Raw genomic sequence first — 18429 nt, 5'->3', positions numbered from 1 at the left:
GGAGTGCTAAACTATTATTTTATTCATTCTCTAATAAAATTTTATTTGGAGAAAAAAAATTAATATTTAAATATATAATTGAATGATATGTTGACACATAAGATTAAAGAACAAGTATTTTAATAGGACCTTTACAAAAAGAATGGATACTTTAATAAACCTAATAAATTATTTTTTATATACTTAAAAAAACGTTTAATAAATATTATTTTATTTATCCCTAACAAAGTTTTATTTGGTGAAAAAATATTAATATTTAAATACACAATTAAATGAGATATTGACACAAAATTAAAAGAAAATTAATATTCAAATTAACAAATAATAACTCCTTTTTTTGTTGTCCAAATAACAACTCCTTTGGAATTGTAGATTTGTAGTATGATTTAAGTCTATTTAATAAGGTTTTTAATTGTAGTAAGAAAAATTTATTACGCCATGGATAATTATCGGCTCATTTTGGTTCTAAGTGTCCAATGGTAGCAGCAGTATACGGTTAACAGCAACCTCTGATCGTATAACAATACGTACTTCCATTTAAAGGTACATACTTAAATACACCTCACAAAACACAATGCAAAAAGTACACTGCGGAAAGTAACACCCCTTTGCGTTTTTGAGTTCACACTTGTTCTGGTCTTCTTCTGATTTTTCCCAAAATAAAAAAGAAATCCAACCTTTATTTTTATTTTACTTTTGGGAGGTTTTCTCTCACCGTCTTGTTCCTGTTTCAATAATCTTTCAAACAATCTCCATTTTTAGGGTTTTTGCTTGAAATGTTGAGGAACAAAAATGGAACCTTCTGAATCAGAATCAGTTGGTTCCTCCACCACAACCACCACCAAAGACCCACAATTGGGTTCTCAGAGTGAACCTTCTTCTCCTTTTCCCAATCATCATCACGATCCTCAACAATCAGAGCCAGATCTCAGTCAAAATTTGGGGTTGCAGGATGAAACTCGTGATGAACTTGGTGCAGAGTTCCACAAGAAGTTGGATTTGAAGGATGAGGATGAAAGGGTAGCTGAAAATGAGAAGAAAGATTCGAACTTTGTAGCTGGTAGTGGAGAATATGGTGGTGAGGAATTGGGTGGTGAAGGTGGTTGTGCCCCGGAAACAGGTGAAGCACAAGGGAGTGATGATAATGATGGTTGGGATGATGATGAGGGTTATGGTTGGAATGAGAATGTGAAAGAGAGTGAGGTTGATAAGGTAAGTGGAGATTTTGATGTTGATGGTGATGGTAATGGTGATGATGAAGTTGAAGTTGAAGGTGATGAAGAAGTGGAGAAGAAGAAAGATAGAAGCAGTGGTAGAGTTCAGCAGCAATATCCACTGAGGCCTGATGCTGAAGATTGTGCTTTCTATCTTAAAACTGGAACTTGCAAATTTGGATTCAATTGCAAGTTTAATCACCCACTTGGTAGGAGGAAGAACCAGGTATTAATTATTCTTCTGTTCCTATTATCAATCTAGCACAGTGGTCTGGATTGCATGTTTGAAAATTAGGGTTGAAACTCACTTATGAATATTTATTATTTGCCCAAGATTTTTTTTCCTTGTATTTTTAGCGTTATATATTATATCAATGGAATGAGTAGATTGAGATAAAGGGCATTTATGCTTAGCTGAATAATGTAGTATGTTTGACTTGAAGCACTGGTACCCTTATCATGATTTATTACCAAATATTAAAACTTTAGAAGTTTCAAAGAGATTGCTTGGTCATATGCTTTTTAGCGTCCATTTTGAAAATGTTACTTTTTATATATAATATTGCTTAAAATTTTGGTTTTTGATGGACTCATTATGCTCAAGGACGTGGTAAATTTGTAACATTGTCCAAACTTCAAGACTTATAATTTATATTATTAGCTTGTATCTATTGTACACTAATAACATTAAAAACTGCATTTTGTGGTACTTATAATCTATGTGTTGATTTTTTTTCATTGACTAAAGGCTCTTAAAGAGAAGGTTGGGGGAGAAAGAGAAGAACCGGCTGAAAAATTGGGCCAGATAGAATGCAAGGTTACTTTCAAAACTATGGTGTTGCGCGAACTTCAGATTTACCATTGCATTTTCTATTGTGTTAACTTCTATTTTAATGACAATGAAACATATTTTTTTTATATAGAATAAAATCGCATGTAGTCATTGAAGCGTATGATATTATTTATTATCTTTATAGCTTTATTTGCATATATGGCAGTATTATTTAAGGTCGGGAGGATGTAAGTTTGGAAAAGCTTGTAAATTTAACCACACAAGAGGAAAGCCTTCAGCTGCGCCACTTTTGGAGCTTAACTTTCTTGGCTTGCCTATACGACTGGTATAATTTAGTCTCGTCCAGTTGTAGTGATATTTATTTTTTTTGGATTTATACTCTCCTTTGTTTCTTTATTCTTAAACACCTCAATGACAGGGAGAGAAACAATGTCCCTATTACATGCGCACAGGCTCCTGTAAGTTTGGAGCAAATTGCAAGTTTAATCATCCTGATCCTACTTCTGGTGGTAGAGTTGGGGATTCTGTTTCAGGATTTGGTAACGGTAATTATGTACCCCTACAAGGCGCATCACAACCATCTGGTCCCTCGTGGTCATCTTCAAAAACATTAAATGATACTACTCCTTTTGTGCCAATGATGCTTTCGCCTAGTCAAGCGGTTTCTCCCCGAAGTCCTGAATGGAACGGATACCAGGTAAATTGCATATATTTGGGATCAAAGCTAACAACCTTCGGCAAGAGCCAATCTACTACATTATTACTATTACACGAGTTTGCCAAATTTCTGCTTTTTAATTTTAATGTTCTCTGTTTTAATATCATTTATGTTGCAACATATTTAGTTCGGTTTCACATTTAATAAAGAAAAGGCAGTAATATATATATAGTATTATGTTTCCAAGAAATTTGACCAGATTATGGTTTGTAAAGGCACCTGTCTATCTATCCGAGAGGAGTATGCCCCCACCATCGGCATATGTCATGAACAACCCAACAATCGACACGCCTATGTACATGCACCAACCAAAGACGCCAATTGAAGAGTTTCCAGAAAGGCCTGGTGAACCCGAATGCAGCTACTTCTTAAAAACTGGGGATTGCAAGTTCAAATCCAATTGTAAATTCCATCATCCAAAGAATCGGGTTGCAAGAATACCTCCGTGCAACCTCAGTGACAAGGGCCTGCCTCTGAGACCTGTAAGCTTACAATAAAATGTTCCCCTTAAATTTATTTTAAAAATTAGATTTTTATTGAAATAAGAAAGGTTACATGAAAATAATGAATGTTATACAAGAAAAATAGTTAAAATAATCTTTTACATGGTTGAAGAAAAATAAATAAATTTGGTAAAAGGCAAAGATCAAAAGTGTACAAACAGCAAAAGTGATTTTATAGGTCATAGTGGCAAGTATAGTGTGTTGATTTTGAACAAGGAACGTGTTGATTACAACATACAAACATAACCACTATAATAACAAGCACTTCATGCTGATAAAATGCTAAAGGTAAAATATGCATGTGCACGTGAAATATTTGTTACTTCTGCTGGTAGACGAAAATATCCATGTAAAATATGCTGAATTACTAGTTTACCTTATCATCCATAATTATGCTAATTATGAAAATTTCAGGACCAGAATGTATGCTCCCATTACAGCCGCTACGGGATTTGCAAATTTGGACCAGCTTGTAAGTTTGACCACCCGGTAATAAACCCATCTCCCCCAAGTAGTCCTGGACTTGATCAGCAAACTTCTTATGCAGACACGCCTAATGAGATGACTACGATGGAGGGAAATGGAGATGCCAATGATGAGGCAATTCGGCAGCCTGTTTAGGACTTCATTTGTCAAAGATCTTTTTGCTTTGAGTATATGCATATTTTGTAATTTTCCTTGAATATTTATTGAACTCACCGGTTATGCTTGCATCAGCCACAAGCTTTGCTGATGATAGCTATATATATGTCAAATAGAATCCTTTGTTGACAGTAACTAACAGTGTCAGTAAATTATCTTTGTTCTGACAATCTGGTGTGTTTAAAATGTGGCCTTTTTTTATTATCTCGATGTTGGCTTGTTCATCCAAGATTGTGCCTTACCAAGGTCTTTTATCTTCCAACGCATTTTTTCTTTTTTACAAACGACTCATTTTTACTTTTTCTTTTCACTTTCTTAGAATTCCTACAAATCTTGTTAAGCACTTAAGCTAGACAATTTTCCAGTTTCTCGTCCCTAAGCAAGAAACTGGAAAGCATAAACATCAGCATGGCAAGTGGCAACAACGTAAAGAGTGGTTAAACTATGGGAGATTATATTTAATTTCGTACTTACAGACTAATCAATACAATATGCTAATATTGGTGGGAACTGAACTGCAGACTATGCAAAACTAAATAACTAATAATACAAAGAGAAACCCACCAAGAATGATCATACATTCTCACACTAAATGTGGAACCAAGTCCACACTGCACTGCAAAATAATATACATGTGAACTATAAAATCCTCCGCAGAGGTTCACAAGCAATAAAAGATGAGTAGAGAGAGTTAAGCCTCAACATTAGCTTTGTTTCCAGCAAGGATAAGTGAGATTTCGAGACCACGACTGAAGGCTTGATTGAAGAGAAGGCGAGACTGGAATGTCGAAATGAATGGGAACCATGATAGAAGCGCAATTGGCACAAAGATGATCATTCCCATTCCAGCATCATACATTCTTGCAAACTCGCGCACAGAATCCCACAATCCTAGACTCCAAACTATCCTCCTCCAAGTAATTGCCAACTGCAAAGAGCAGAATGGAAAATCTTATAAATGTTGCAGCAGAGGGAATAAGCTTTAAAGCACAAATATCAACAGGCACTAACAATTGTAAATATACTCCTTCCATCAATAATTATCGGTGAAAAAAATGGTACATGAAAAACTAAATGGATGGAGAAAACAATAGGCAAACTGATCCCTTGTGCATGCATTAAGTGCAAAGGTAAAATGTAGAGTAGTCATTGTTATGTATAATTGGAGATTAAATCATTATGTTTTTGTCCCCACCCTCCTCAATTTAAATGCTGTGTATAATTCGAGATAAAGAATCAGTTACTATCCAAGTTGGCATGTGAATATTCATACATAAATAAATCCGAACTTACAGATAGCATTGCCCATCCAGTCGGGATAAATGCTAGGATGCTTGCGAAAAGGTCAGGTATTGTCAGATTTGTAAAGGCAACAACAAGACACACGGCTGCAACAAGGCCAATAGCTGCAACTCCCTGAGAAAAACGCATTACCAGCTGAAAATCTGCAGATTTCTTCGGGCTGTAGGTAAAGATCTGCAAAGCAAGGAGGTATCAGAATCCTAGGAAGAGGGGTAGGTCAGAAAGGTTCAAGGGCAAATATAACCAATACAACTAAAAAATTAGTTCAAACCTTAAATATCAAGACAACTACGACCAAGACAACCCATGAGAATCCATATACCTACAAATAGCAAATTATCAGAACCAAGAAATAAGACTTGTATTTGCTTCAGATTCAAAAGATACAGGTTAAAATACTCTTTATGTAAATTTTATAGGAACACTAAAGTGATTTTCTATTTGATAATTGTCGGGACTAACGATGGTATAGGCTATATGCCACATGAAAAGTTAAATTCAGAGTAAGGAAAAAGAACTTACTGCAAGTGATGTATCTTTTCCAGTAAGATGTAGCTTATATACAACTCCATATTGAAACACGAAGAACCTCAAACTCAAAATTGTCTCCAAGATCCGACCTCTCATCGTTTGGATATGCATCTACAGCAAGAGCAACTCATTAAAAACCAACAGAAAAGGCATCAGCTCAACGACTACTATTTCATGCAATGTCCACAGTCTTGCTCAAATCCTGAGAGAAGACTACAATTCTGTAACATTTATAATTCAATTGTCTGATTACAATTAGTAAAACTGAATAAACTTCACAAGGTCCTCACATGGCACCCTCCATCAATACTTGCTCTATGCAGCAGAATCGAATGACATGGCTCAGAAGAAGAAACTTCAGAAGATTTAAATCATTCAACCTAACTTTTTAATGCCATGGGCTTTCACGTGCTTGTTCCACTTACATGCTACCTAATCAAATAATATACCCATCTATTCAGAAGCTTAGTTGGAACAGATGGGAAAATCTTTATGGAGGTAACTTGGATCATATTTGAAATACAGGGACTTCCTTTTGTGTTTGATCCCATGTTTCGTTAGAGAAAACCTCCCTAACGTGTAACATGGGGTTGAGAGATTCTGTGTAATAAGGCGGATACTAATTTTCCCCCATTACCACAATCCTATCCTTAATAAGGTTGATTGAACGTGGCCATGTCTTTTCTTTTCTTTTGTTTTTTTATTTTTTATTTTTTGAAGAGAAATTCCATTATAAATTAATAGAGCAAGACAGAATCAACCCTATTTCAAACCATAAATCATAAAAACAGAGTGACTATTATTTTGGGATAAAAGAACAATCAAGTAACTATTAATACCAACCTGCTCTTCATCCCACCAAGACTCCCAACTGTTATCTCCCTTCACTCCTACACCTCCTCTGTAAAGAAGCCAACTTGTCCAATCATCAAAATCTTCCACAGTCCTACATAAGTTACTAAGTTAGAAAGGTACAGAATAGCTCATATAATTCATGTAACGATATCATCATATTTAAAAATTAGCAATATTGAAACCAAACATCATCCAAATTAGAAGCAAGAAAAGAGTAAATAGCCATTTTAGTCCTCCAAAGATACAAGTGTAGTCAGTTTAGCCCTTCAAAAATAAATATGAAAAACTGGTTGTCCAATATTAACTTCTGTATGTTTAAAGGACAAGAAATGACATGTAATATCAAGTATACAAATCGAAACTGAAAGCAGTAAATTTAACAGCAGGAAACTTACTTTTGCCACTCAAAGCCAGATGGGTTGAAAATATAAGGAGCAAAAAGCCAGGATATGACAAGGAACCAACTGCTTAGAGTTATCAAAATATATGTAACAGCACCTCCCTGCGCATACCCATATGCGATGTAAACTATAAGTAGTAGTGCTATTTCCAGCCTGTTGCATCACAGGGAAAATAAATAAATAAAACATTGCAATGAATTTCCAACAACAACGACAACAATAATAATAAAGAGTACTCACGCTTTGACGAAGTGGCTCCTAGAATATAGTCTGTAATTTTCAGCAAACTTTATGTGACGGACAACAAACCCTCTGCCAGTTGCCCGATACTACAATAAAAGGTCAAATTCAATCACGTCTGAGTTACACTGAATAACTATACATGTTCTGACTTCACATAGAGAGGGAAGAAAAACAAACAAATAAAAAAATACAGCAACTTACTTTTGCACCCCCATGGAGAATTGTACGCCCAAAATAATGAGTTCTAGTTCCTAATGAGAATGTAAAGAACACAGAACATAGCTGAAGTTGCATTGTGATGAAACTAAAAATAGCCTGCAATCATTTCCATGGCATATAACATTTTGGTTAAACACCAACAAATTATTTTAGGTTGATATGCTGTAAAAGAAAGATAAACAATTGTAGGGCCAAACCTTCAGCAATCCTAATTCAAGTATAAACCCCATTATCATTGGCACTGCAGTGAAAACACCAATCTGTACCAAAAATTGTGCATTGAGAGCTGCATCAAGTGCTGTGTTACCCAAAATCCTTGCTTCCCTCGAGATGCGTTCATCAAGACCAGAGAATGCCTACAAATGGTTGTAACATCAGAGAAGAACACCAAGCTCATAATAGTTCAAAAGAGTGATAACTGTGAGGAATGAGAGTGATAATTACAATAAATGAGAGTGATAATTTCCTATGAGTGCTTACTTTCGATACAACTAGTTACTATCTATGCCAAGTTTCAATTTATTCAATGTTTCTTTCCAACAGAGAGTAAGAGAAATAGTTTTCTTCATAGGAAGATAAGTGCATTAATGAGAAAGAAAAAGAGTACAATGACAGAGCATTATGTATTCAAGGACTTTAACCTTAAATATAGCTGCCATATACAAGGCAGTTCGAATGATCATTGTTGCTACTTAAAAGTTTTTTGTTTTTAAGCTGTGGTGGATGAGTGGCCAAACTAAAATGGACAGGATAAACTAGGCGGTGTATTATACATTTTATTATGCATTTTTGAATGGTGGGAAGCAGTTCTATTGTTAGAGATATAACTATTCATGTACCTCCTACTATTGGTTTAAGCTTTTGGGAGTATTTTCATGACATCTATTGACAATTTAACATCCCTTCAGAATTGAAAATCCAGTTCATGACATTGAGATCATCATGGTATTTAGGTAAAAACAAATGAAACCACCACCAGGTCAAGTAGGTGGAGTCCATTATATGGATGAAATGATGCTATAATGTCTTTCTTAAACGTCGTTTATTTATTGAGAAGAAGAACAAAAGTACCAGAACAAAAAAACTAATTACAAATAACTAGGAATGGTTTCATACAAAATTTAAGTAATAAGAAAGAAAATTTAAGTAATCCCATTAGTTTACCAGGTATGCTCTTCCATACAAAAATATATATACAGTGAGGACTGTCATCTGCAACAAAAAATTGGGAAAACATCAGTAAGAAAACTTTGACAAACAAACATCAAAGGATTTTTGAGGGGGAAGTTATATAGGCTTAAGGACTATACCATAGTGCAAACATAAAAACCAACAGTTGTGTAAAAGAAGGAAAGCATTCTGAAAAAATCAAAAAGTTGTCCAAGTCTGTAAACATCCCTGCTAAGCACTTGCTCTCCATTACCACCAGCCACTTTCCCTTCAAAGAGGGCAATCTGGTTCAACCCAACATCCCTTCCTTTTCCAACCTACAGAAAAAGCAGTAACCAGCAAATTAGAAAGACATTTTTTTTTGTGCAGTTGAAAGCATATTGCATCGTAGTATAATAGTATATCCAACCTGAATGTATTCATGATGTGTTATATTTCCCAACCGCAGTGTCGAGTTGAAACCTGCAGCATTATTTTGTAGGTTATTTGATTTATGATAGAGAACAAATGTATTTATGCAAGGTTTAACAAATCTATAACCCCCCATTGTATGACACCCTATTATTATTTGTGTAAAAAAAGTCAAGTTCTTATAGAAAGATAAAGATACAAAATCGCATGTGTCAGAGGAAGGGGAAGAGAGCCAAAAATTAAATTAAAAATAAAAATTCAAGCACTTAACGATCCCATTAAATTTTCCAGGATATCCATGGATAATGGTGAAAATTCGAAACACACCCAAACAGACGTCAATCATCATAGGCTAAACCCAAAGCCATAAAATGATTATCTTATCATTGTTGTTATTATCACTTCTGATTATTGCTACCACTAGGTATGTTTGGGAAATAATAGTTACAGAAATATATACAGGGAAAGAATAGACACAACGATAGATGGCTAAAGAATTTTTCTTGTTTTACGTGTTAATATCACAACACCTGATATCAGAAAGACATGACCCATATTAACCCAGAAAATCTAGGGCTGGGCACAAAAGAACAAGAATTATGGATGGTTATTACCTGAGTATATGTCTTCGCTAATATTAATAACACGGGATGCTTTACTAATGCCTCCTCGAGTTATGTGAAATATCCTATCAAATACATCAGGATGTCCATAATGCATGCGAACTCTGCATATTTTTCATTTAACCAACAAAATTGAGAAAGTCTGTAAGATATAGGCCATGCTAAAATGATATGAAAGGTCTAAATTAGCATTGATTGACAAAACATAAAATTGAAAAAATGCCACCAAGGGTTTGTCTATGAGTTCAAATTAGGAGAGTTCTTTGTATTTGATAAAACACTAATTTCATTAAGATGAGGAAAAGGATAATACAAGATTGATGCAAAAGGGTTCCCCTATGAAAAAAGGTTTGAGGGGTTTCATTAGCCATCCAAGAGCCTCCATAACACCTAGATTCTAAATATATTTGACTAAAATAATTAATTATATGAAAATATAACTAAGAAATATAGAAATAAACAATTGATTATTACTAACAAGTGTGAAAATGTAAAAGTAACTAATAGCCAGTTAGCCACTCTCATTTCCTTTTCTTGCTATACTCCCAAACAGCAAAGCCAAACCTCCTAAACACCCTCCTTCCTCTCGCTTTCTTTTCCTTCTTAAGTCTTAACTCCCAAATTAACATGGCCAACCAAAACTGTAACTATTTAGGCACATAAAAAATGAAATGGATTGTCAAGTGGGCCCTAAAAGACAAATTAAAATTTTTGGTTCCTTATCATCATTCACATAACTGGGTCAAAACGGAAATATTTAATGGAAGGATCTAACTTTTTTTTTTGTTTCATTTCTTTCCATTTTGCAAAAGGAGTAACTTTAGACAAACCCATTTGGAAGTCCAAAGCTGCCTCTAAAGTCAAATAGTTCATATGGACAGTTGTGCTTAACAGGATTAACACCAATGACTTGCTGCAGGTTTGAAAGGCCACATAGCTGTCTTGCATTGCCCAATAGCTGTTTTCTGATGGAACAATTTGTTTAGCATCTTCCATAAATGTTGGGTGTGCCCTGTAACCCTTGTTGACTAGGTTTGTTAGGTTTGGTAGTAGAAAAGAGGAAAAATTTTTGTGGCAATGTGCAGTTTTTGCCACTATTTGGAAAATTTGGTTGGACAATAGTGCACGCACCATCAATGACAGATTTTCTGACAAACGTGTTTTATGGGAGGGAATTATATGCCTAGCATCTGGTTAGTGTAATGCTCTGATCTTTATAAGGGACTTTTCCTCTTGGCCATGTTGAGAGGTTGGAAAGTTATGATTTATAGATAAATATTTGTTTTTTGCTTTTGTATTGGGCTCCCTTATCAGTTATCCCCTAATTTGTATTATCCTTCTCCCCGTCTTAATGAAATTCTTCTTTTATCATTTTTTTTTCTAAAGAAGTAAATGCATCAAATTTTGGGATTATAATAGAAAAGCATATAAGGAGACTAGAGTAAGAATAATAGACAAACATTGAAAGTAACCAAGATAATAAGCAAAACAAAAACAACTTACTTCAGCGGAGTAGCTAAAACACGCTGGCCTAAGGTTACAAAACTAGTTTCTTGATTTGACATGAACCAAGCCAAGGATGAAACACTGCACCAGAGTAAAATGTGATAAATTTGAGTTATTGAGAGCAGAGAAAACACAATCGTGTCAATTTGTTGATCAAATTTCTACTAAAATCAAGACAAACCTTCCAGTAAAAACATGCTCCCGCACACCAAGAATAGTTGGAGGGCGAAGGCCATGATTAGCATGAAATTCCTCAAGGAGGTTCCTCATTTTCATTGCTTCCTCAAGATAATTGTCCTGTCCAACAGAAGAATTCAAGTTAATTTATATAAACTTTCTTCAGACAAACATTCAATCTCACACATGGTGGACAGAGAGATCTCTCCATGATGCATCCTTGGTCCAAAACACCAATAACTGGGAATTTAGACATTGAAGAACAACGGATCATATAAAAGCGCAAGATTGGTAGGCAGGCAAAAGATACAAAAATCATTGCATGTAAAAGTTAGGGGTGAAGTTTATATAACAGCATGAAACTCGGCTAAATGCATAGGGCCATACATAATAACATGTCTCCCATTTGATGAATAATAATTCTTACAAGCATACAGCATCAGCACAATATAAGGTCAACAACACGTCAGGACACAGACAAATGAACATGCATCATCATGTTAGGAATAAGTAAATTTCACATATAAGTAAAAGGCAACAATCTCAAAGCGGCTAAAAAACAACTTTTGTATGAAATAAACTTAAAGTGGAAGATACAGTAAAAGAAAATTTCATTAGTCGAAGGTTGTTGGCATATAATGAATCAAAATCTGGTTCAAGTTCAGCACTTCCATTCAACAAAAATAACTAGACCCTATATAACCAAATATGGGTTCATGATTTTCAATGGATGCCCCAGTTATCTCCAAAAAAAAAAAAAAAAAACTTGAAATAGGAAAGGGAAAAGATGCAAAATGCATGGGCAAAGGAAAAGATATCATCAACGAAATATTAAAAAAAAAGGAAAAAAAGGAAAAAGAAAGAGCCGAGAAAAGCTAAAAAATAAAGCATCACTTCCAACAGAAAAGTGTACTATGAAAGAACCAATAACCGATTGTGGCAATGTCGTCACCTGATTCATGTCAATAGTTTGAACAGCATCACCGCGAGTGAAAATTATAGCATGGTTTTGGTTTTCGGGCTTTCCTTCACCTAGCTTTGGATCCCCGGGAAGTTTGATAGAATATATCTCCTACAGAACAGAAGAAAATTCAGAAACCATCAAGACAGACTTTAATTAAGAAAAACAAACACAATAAAACAAGGAACATGATGTCCTAAAAGGATAAAACCATATAGGTTATAAGCTGTCAGAGCTCAGAATGAAGATTTCAATTTATTTTTTATATAAAGAGAAATTTATCAATGGGAAACAAAAAGAGTGTAAAAATAAAAGAAAACCCATCTTCACGAGAAAAATGAAAAGGAATTATGCAAGTCCTTCAAACAGTGATACTTATCCAAAGCATGCTGTGCTGTCATCATATCTTTTAAAGAAATATATCTAAAAAGACCATCAGCAGAAAATTGTGGCTTGGTAAGAAATTACAAATATAGCCTACCCTTATCAACCACAATGAGAAGACTTAATCATCTTCAATGCACAATAGCAGTCATCAGTAACATCACTCTGTTAATCTTGAGTTGGATGAAACATGATAAGATTCAGAATATTGTCCAAGGCAACGGTAAAAAGAAGCAAAAATGTCAAACATGTTTGACCGATATATTCATACCAATTCACTTCATATTAAGAAAAAGGCAATTCATAAACATCAAAAGCCATTGAAATACAAATAACATGTTTTAAGCACTTCTACACAGATTAAGGCAAACTGTTGGTAGAAAAATAACTTCTTTAGAAGCTTAATCCACCTGATCTTTTCCATTTATATCAGCTTTAACAAGCTTTGAATAAAACACTTTTGTTGTCTTTCCCTCAGTTGTACTTTCATCAGCATGGATAAAAGCAACTCGCAGTGCCTCATTCCTGAAAGAAAACACAGAAAGCCTTTATTTTTATGCAGATAAAACATTGAAATAATAGTTTTAAAAGAAATTCATCTGCAGTTATGTACAGAGTCTTCACCACTAAGAAAAGCTATAACAACATAAAACATTTGTGACCGAAAATTCTCCTAAAGACATCAGAGTCAGCAATATCTCCTAAAATAGACCACCACCGAGATTAACCAAACAAAATAATGACGTACCCACTCCAATGTGATCTCTACCACATCTAATAATACAAAAAAAAATAATCCTAGGATTAGTTTCGTATCACTAATATTCAATTATCATTTCCTTATTTGATTAGGAATAGGGTTTTCCAATTATTATAAAAACGATTAGTTTCTTGCCCTCTTGTAACATACCACAACATAGTCATATCATATCACTATTTTTATCTTATCTTATAGCCTTTCTCTTATCTCTTTGTCCTTACATATCCAAAATCCATAATCTAAACAACACATATACACTAAAAGAAACTAAGTCAACCACTAAGTAATAACATAGAAGCCCTCAAAAGTTTAAAAGAGGAGTCATGCCTCACTATCACAACTACTACACTACTTTACCTACATGTGTCTACATAAATTTCATTACCTTATATAGTCATAATCTTAGCATGAAAATAGCACGTGAGAAGATGTAAGGATTCAACTCCATACCTCTGTAATAGCAAAGCAATATCAGCAGCTTCCGGTGCCTTTCGCTGTTTCTGTTGTCCATATATTTGGCATGATACAACATAAGTAAACTTCAAATCAGCTTGTGCTCGTGATTCACGTGACAGTTCATATCCTTGACTTGTGATGAAGCTATTTGGAGAATAATTGTCCACTAATAACACAACAGATGTTAGCAACTACTTGCATGATGCATCACTAGAGAGGATAAAAAAAATTGCAACAGGATTGTTCTCGTATAGTTACCTCCTAGTGATCTGCTCTCCAGAAAGCTCTGCAACATTAATGCTCTTCTATAATACATCATTCCACGAACTGCAAACCAAAGAGGTAGGTGATTGTAGAACAGAGGCCGGGTTTAAGTAAGAAATATTACTATAAAAAATGTATTTCCTAGTCCCCACAACTAATTTCCAAGAACAAATGAGGAAAAAAGATAAATGGAACACTTGTAACCTGTCCTAGCTAGAGTCTGCCCACGATAAGATGCCCAGAAACGGAGCTCCAAAGTGTCACTGCTATTTTTTTGAAGTTCATCATCTCCAGTGGATGCTCCCCGACCAATTCTTTCAAGAAAGTTATCCCACTCATCTGCAATTGAAAAAGTTTTCAAAAACAATTCTAAATCCACTAAGGACAACAACCAAGTCAAATAAATAAAACCAATTTAAAAATGGGGTACAGCCTAAACCCTAGTCCTTCAATCGCAAATAATGCTTTATTTCAATACCAACTATCTATAAGATTCTCTCTATTTTGTTGCTTTGCTCAATTCTCTTATGCATTTATTTATATGATGCCATTGTGTCCTATTATAAAGACCCGTCAATTTTTTTACAACTATTCTATAATCCTTCATCAAATCTACTCCCCTTAGTGGGGCTTCAACAAGCATCTTCTCATGTTGCAAAACTTTGGGCAAGATTGGACCATTCCCCAAGTGCTACCCTACTTTTTCTCTAATAATTTCCCATAATTTTTTCTATGTGATGGACCTAAAGGTCACAGGTTCTAGCCAGAAGCACCCACTGATGTGATTACGAGGTTAGGCTGCCTACATTTCACCTGCGGCCTTTCCTGGACTCTGCATTAATGTGGGATGCTTGTGCACCAGGCTCCACTTTTTTTCTCTGGACACAAGATACTTAAAGTTTAGTATCATCACTCACCTCAAACCTCTAAGATATAATTAGGCATCCCCAAGTAAACTTACAGTACTTGATAGACACTCCAAAGATAAATTATTTTTCCACTACATGTCAACCTTCCAAACAAAGTGTTAAAACAGATAGCCATAATATGTGCAAACCAAATATGAGTTGAACAGAAAACATGTGTTATCCTTTGCTTTTGGGGAGAGAGTGTGCCTAAAGACATTACCTGGAAATATCTTTTGAAGATAGAAAAGAATAGATATCCCATCTTCATTCTCCTTTTGCAATTCGGAAGTACTGTATAGCACAGTTTCACTATAGTATGGGGTGAAAACACTACAACCAGCCAGACAAAAAAAGAAGAATGTTAATAATGTGGTATAAAAGAATAAAAACTCTGCAGCCAATAATCTGTATAGCTATGTACATACCAGAATGGCAACGTTTCACTAACAGGCTTTGCTGAAGGCATCTTCATAAATAAAGAATTTGTGAAAAACTGTAATCTTCTTCTGGCTTCAAGATTCTTTGGAACATTAGCTGCAGAGTCCTTTACGGTAAGAAGGAGATGCAACCTCTTCACCAGCTCTTTCTGCAACAAGTGCATAAACATATTGCTAGATATGAACTATCAACAGAATTTGCGAAAATATAAGATACTTACAATTTCTGGATCATCAGGCCATCGTATCCTAGAAAAAAGGCGTCCCTCATCTCTAGCTCTAGCTACAATATTCCAAGTATCCAGAGCCTCCCTGAAAAATTATAACATGAATATTGCAAATTATGTGAAATGAAGAAACCAGTCTTCTTCTCAAAACATAAAGAAATCATACTAATGCAACCGTATACCTTAAATCTGAAGAAACCAGGTCATGAGTAACAACATCATAGACTTCATACACAGCCTTAGCAGCACCTTTTGCAAGTTCCGGGTCATTTCGAATCTGATAAAGATAAATTATTTCACATAATTACACACAAAATATACCAACCACCAATATATAGTAGGATGGGAGATAGAGACATAACCCAAGAGATATTTCCCTCGGTTCCACAATTCAGATGTTTACATTTTCACAATATATATATATATATATATATATATAGAGAGAGAGAGAGAGAGAGAGAGAGAGAGAGAGAGATTTGTCTGACTTATAATTGTGATTGATTAACTTCTCACTTCTCAATGTTCTGAGTCATCAGTTTATATACAATCTAAGGTTAGCTTGTGAGGGAAGCTACAACAAGGGGTAATTCAGAGGATTCACTAGTAAGTTAGTAACAAGGGATATAGTAGCTGACAGAGGCGGTTAGCCAGTTAGATTAGTCCTAGTACTTCCTTTCTAGTTCGGAGCAGCTGAGAGCTTCCCTAACTTATTCAATTACAAGTTACATTTCTAGGTCCCAAATCAAGTTAACAGAGGTGAAAATAGCACTTGATAAGAATGTCAGCTTGTCCAAACACAGTAAAATTGTGCGAGTAAAAAATGCTAACAAATTCTTGGTTCTTCTCTTATAAAAATTATCTGGTCCAAGACACCAAAAGAAGGATCCTCATCAAGCCTTATGCCATAAAATACAAGAAGATTCATTATTTGTTTGACGCAATAACCATAAGGAAATCCTAGTAAAAAAATTTGCAAAAGTTCAACAAATGTGTTTGTTTATCGAATACGAAAAATACTACTGTGTAACAATGTCTATGCAATTGACCAATTATTTTTCCAAAAATTAATAGATAAAATTATAATAAGTTGATGATATATGGCCCATTTGGTTAAGATTATTTGAAAAGAACATTTTGATAAAAAGATGCAGAAGCAAAAAACTATTTCAGGTTTCAATGCAAATGTGAAAGTCCATTTCTCTCAAAATCATTGACAAATTTAATATGCTATATAACTGTAAAACACTAAATAAGGGACCACAAAAATAAAAGAATTACCAGGAGTCCAGTTAATGCTGTAAATCTTGATAAAGCAAGTGGTAGCTTCTTCAGAGACAAGGTTATAACAAGTGAACCTTCTGATATACTGGCATTGATCTCACGAAATATTCTTTCGACCCTGTCAAAGAGAATATTCAGAAAGAATATGTCTGAATCAAACAAAAAAGTATCACTAACTGGTGCAGCAACTAGGAAACTATAAATTGTCATTTGGAATTTTTTTCCCCTCAAAACAGTTACAATGTTCCAGTAAATCCATAAAAAACGAGGTATCAGAAAATGACACATAACAAGAAAAATGCTAGCCAGTTAAATATGTTAAGATATGTATACCACCATTAGTCAGAGATATAACAAAACCCATTCATGCAATTCACATAATAGTTTTAACTTTGGTAAAAGTTGATTCTTGATATATACTACATGACTACTATAATAAAAAAGGCAAAGCATTATAACATCTCATTTGGGCACAATTTTTTTCCCAGTTGTATCCTTACTACAATATATCTCCAAATTAATACCCACTAATCCTATCCCATATATTCCTACATTCAATAGCAGTTATTTATTTTTGTAACTTTTAACTCATTCTCACTTCCCAAAATCGCTAGCAGTATTCTAACCAAATACACACACACACACACAAAATAAAGCCTCTTTCGCTTGTACATCAAAAAGGTAAAACACAATAGATCTGTGCATATAAAGGCTTGAACCAACATTCTCCTTCCAAATTATGAAAAAAAGGGTCATGGACTCATGCTTCAAAGCCCAAAGTGCTCTAGCCTAACAGTGGCTGTCACAGAAAAATAAAAGATATTCATTTGCTATCTCCTAACAAAATGAACATTGGAGAGAGTGCTTGACAGAGAAATAGCCAAAAGACTTGTATGTAAGAAGCACTTGAGTTACATTCAAAATATATCATCGAATACCATTGAAAGGTGCATGTTCAGCACAGTAAAATTTTATTCCCTTCAACTTCACAATGTATACCCAAATATATTTTCAAGTTTAGAAAACTCTTTGAGGAATTTAAACATCAAATTTAAACTCCCACCACATGGAACTTCCCTTTGTACACAGATAACCGAATGTGTCACTCAGAAATGTAATGTAACGTAAAAGCAAATGAAACACCAAAAAGCAGTGAAACGTAAATTCATACCAAAGTCTTCCTTCATGATCAACTATTATTGAATACAAAATTTTTTCAATGCTGTAATAGCACTCCTGCACTGCATAAGCCATATATTCATCCTTACATATCCTGCCCCACAGATCTGTCTGTGTATCTTTGCAATCCAAAGCCAAATCAATCGCCATCAGGATCTGAACAAAATATATTAGTTAAAAGCGCCCCACTACGTGGCCAACAATTTTTTGGTTAACTTGTAGCCGGCTCTCACATGATTGCTTAAAAAATAAGTGAAAGAAAAA

The 18429-nt window shown here is 34.6% G+C and overlaps 2 protein-coding genes across 3 annotated transcripts in view; one reads left to right on the top strand and one right to left on the bottom strand.

Moving 5' to 3' along the window:
• The first annotated feature begins 586 nt into the window (after nucleotides 1-586).
• LOC130943648 (zinc finger CCCH domain-containing protein 43-like) lies at nucleotides 587-4040 on the top strand. Of its 2 annotated transcripts, none has more exons than XM_057871620.1 (6): nucleotides 587-1440; nucleotides 1963-2031; nucleotides 2213-2332; nucleotides 2426-2704; nucleotides 2941-3207; nucleotides 3649-4040. In XM_057871620.1, exons 1-6 carry the CDS (start codon nucleotides 793-795, stop codon nucleotides 3847-3849), a joined length of 1584 nt encoding a protein of 527 aa, XP_057727603.1. In that variant the 5' UTR covers nucleotides 587-792; the 3' UTR covers nucleotides 3850-4040. The 2 variants fall into 2 exon arrangements, with proteins under 2 accessions (XP_057727603.1, XP_057727602.1); XM_057871619.1 differs by having other exon boundaries at nucleotides 593-1440; nucleotides 3643-4040.
• A 261-nt stretch (nucleotides 4041-4301) lies between these two features.
• LOC130943647 (callose synthase 10) overlaps nucleotides 4302-18429 on the bottom strand; it is a 33988-nt gene continuing 19860 nt past the window's right edge. Inside the window, exons 26-51 of the mRNA XM_057871618.1 lie at nucleotides 18158-18321; nucleotides 16984-17104; nucleotides 15888-15982; nucleotides 15700-15790; nucleotides 15467-15627; nucleotides 15262-15371; nucleotides 14338-14472; nucleotides 14128-14196; nucleotides 13864-14035; nucleotides 13064-13178; nucleotides 12261-12380; nucleotides 11313-11428; nucleotides 11129-11212; nucleotides 9617-9729; nucleotides 9001-9053; nucleotides 8732-8908; nucleotides 8586-8633; nucleotides 7619-7777; nucleotides 7404-7517; nucleotides 7200-7288; nucleotides 6954-7112; nucleotides 6547-6649; nucleotides 5695-5814; nucleotides 5444-5494; nucleotides 5164-5346; nucleotides 4302-4798 (exon numbers count right to left, since the gene is read on the bottom strand). Of these exons, the coding sequence (XP_057727601.1) occupies nucleotides 4562-4798; nucleotides 5164-5346; nucleotides 5444-5494; nucleotides 5695-5814; nucleotides 6547-6649; nucleotides 6954-7112; nucleotides 7200-7288; nucleotides 7404-7517; nucleotides 7619-7777; nucleotides 8586-8633; nucleotides 8732-8908; nucleotides 9001-9053; nucleotides 9617-9729; nucleotides 11129-11212; nucleotides 11313-11428; nucleotides 12261-12380; nucleotides 13064-13178; nucleotides 13864-14035; nucleotides 14128-14196; nucleotides 14338-14472; nucleotides 15262-15371; nucleotides 15467-15627; nucleotides 15700-15790; nucleotides 15888-15982; nucleotides 16984-17104; nucleotides 18158-18321 (3159 nt within the window). The 3' untranslated portion in view covers nucleotides 4302-4561. The remainder of the gene's footprint in view (nucleotides 4799-5163; nucleotides 5347-5443; nucleotides 5495-5694; nucleotides 5815-6546; nucleotides 6650-6953; nucleotides 7113-7199; nucleotides 7289-7403; nucleotides 7518-7618; nucleotides 7778-8585; nucleotides 8634-8731; nucleotides 8909-9000; nucleotides 9054-9616; nucleotides 9730-11128; nucleotides 11213-11312; nucleotides 11429-12260; nucleotides 12381-13063; nucleotides 13179-13863; nucleotides 14036-14127; nucleotides 14197-14337; nucleotides 14473-15261; nucleotides 15372-15466; nucleotides 15628-15699; nucleotides 15791-15887; nucleotides 15983-16983; nucleotides 17105-18157; nucleotides 18322-18429) is intronic.

Source organism: Arachis stenosperma, chromosome 8 (genome assembly GCF_014773155.1).
Source record: "Arachis stenosperma cultivar V10309 chromosome 8, arast.V10309.gnm1.PFL2, whole genome shotgun sequence".
NCBI lineage: Eukaryota > Viridiplantae > Streptophyta > Magnoliopsida > Fabales > Fabaceae > Arachis > Arachis stenosperma.
The sequence above is the reverse complement of the archived record's forward strand: the minus strand, read 5'-3'. Positions and strand labels throughout refer to the sequence as shown.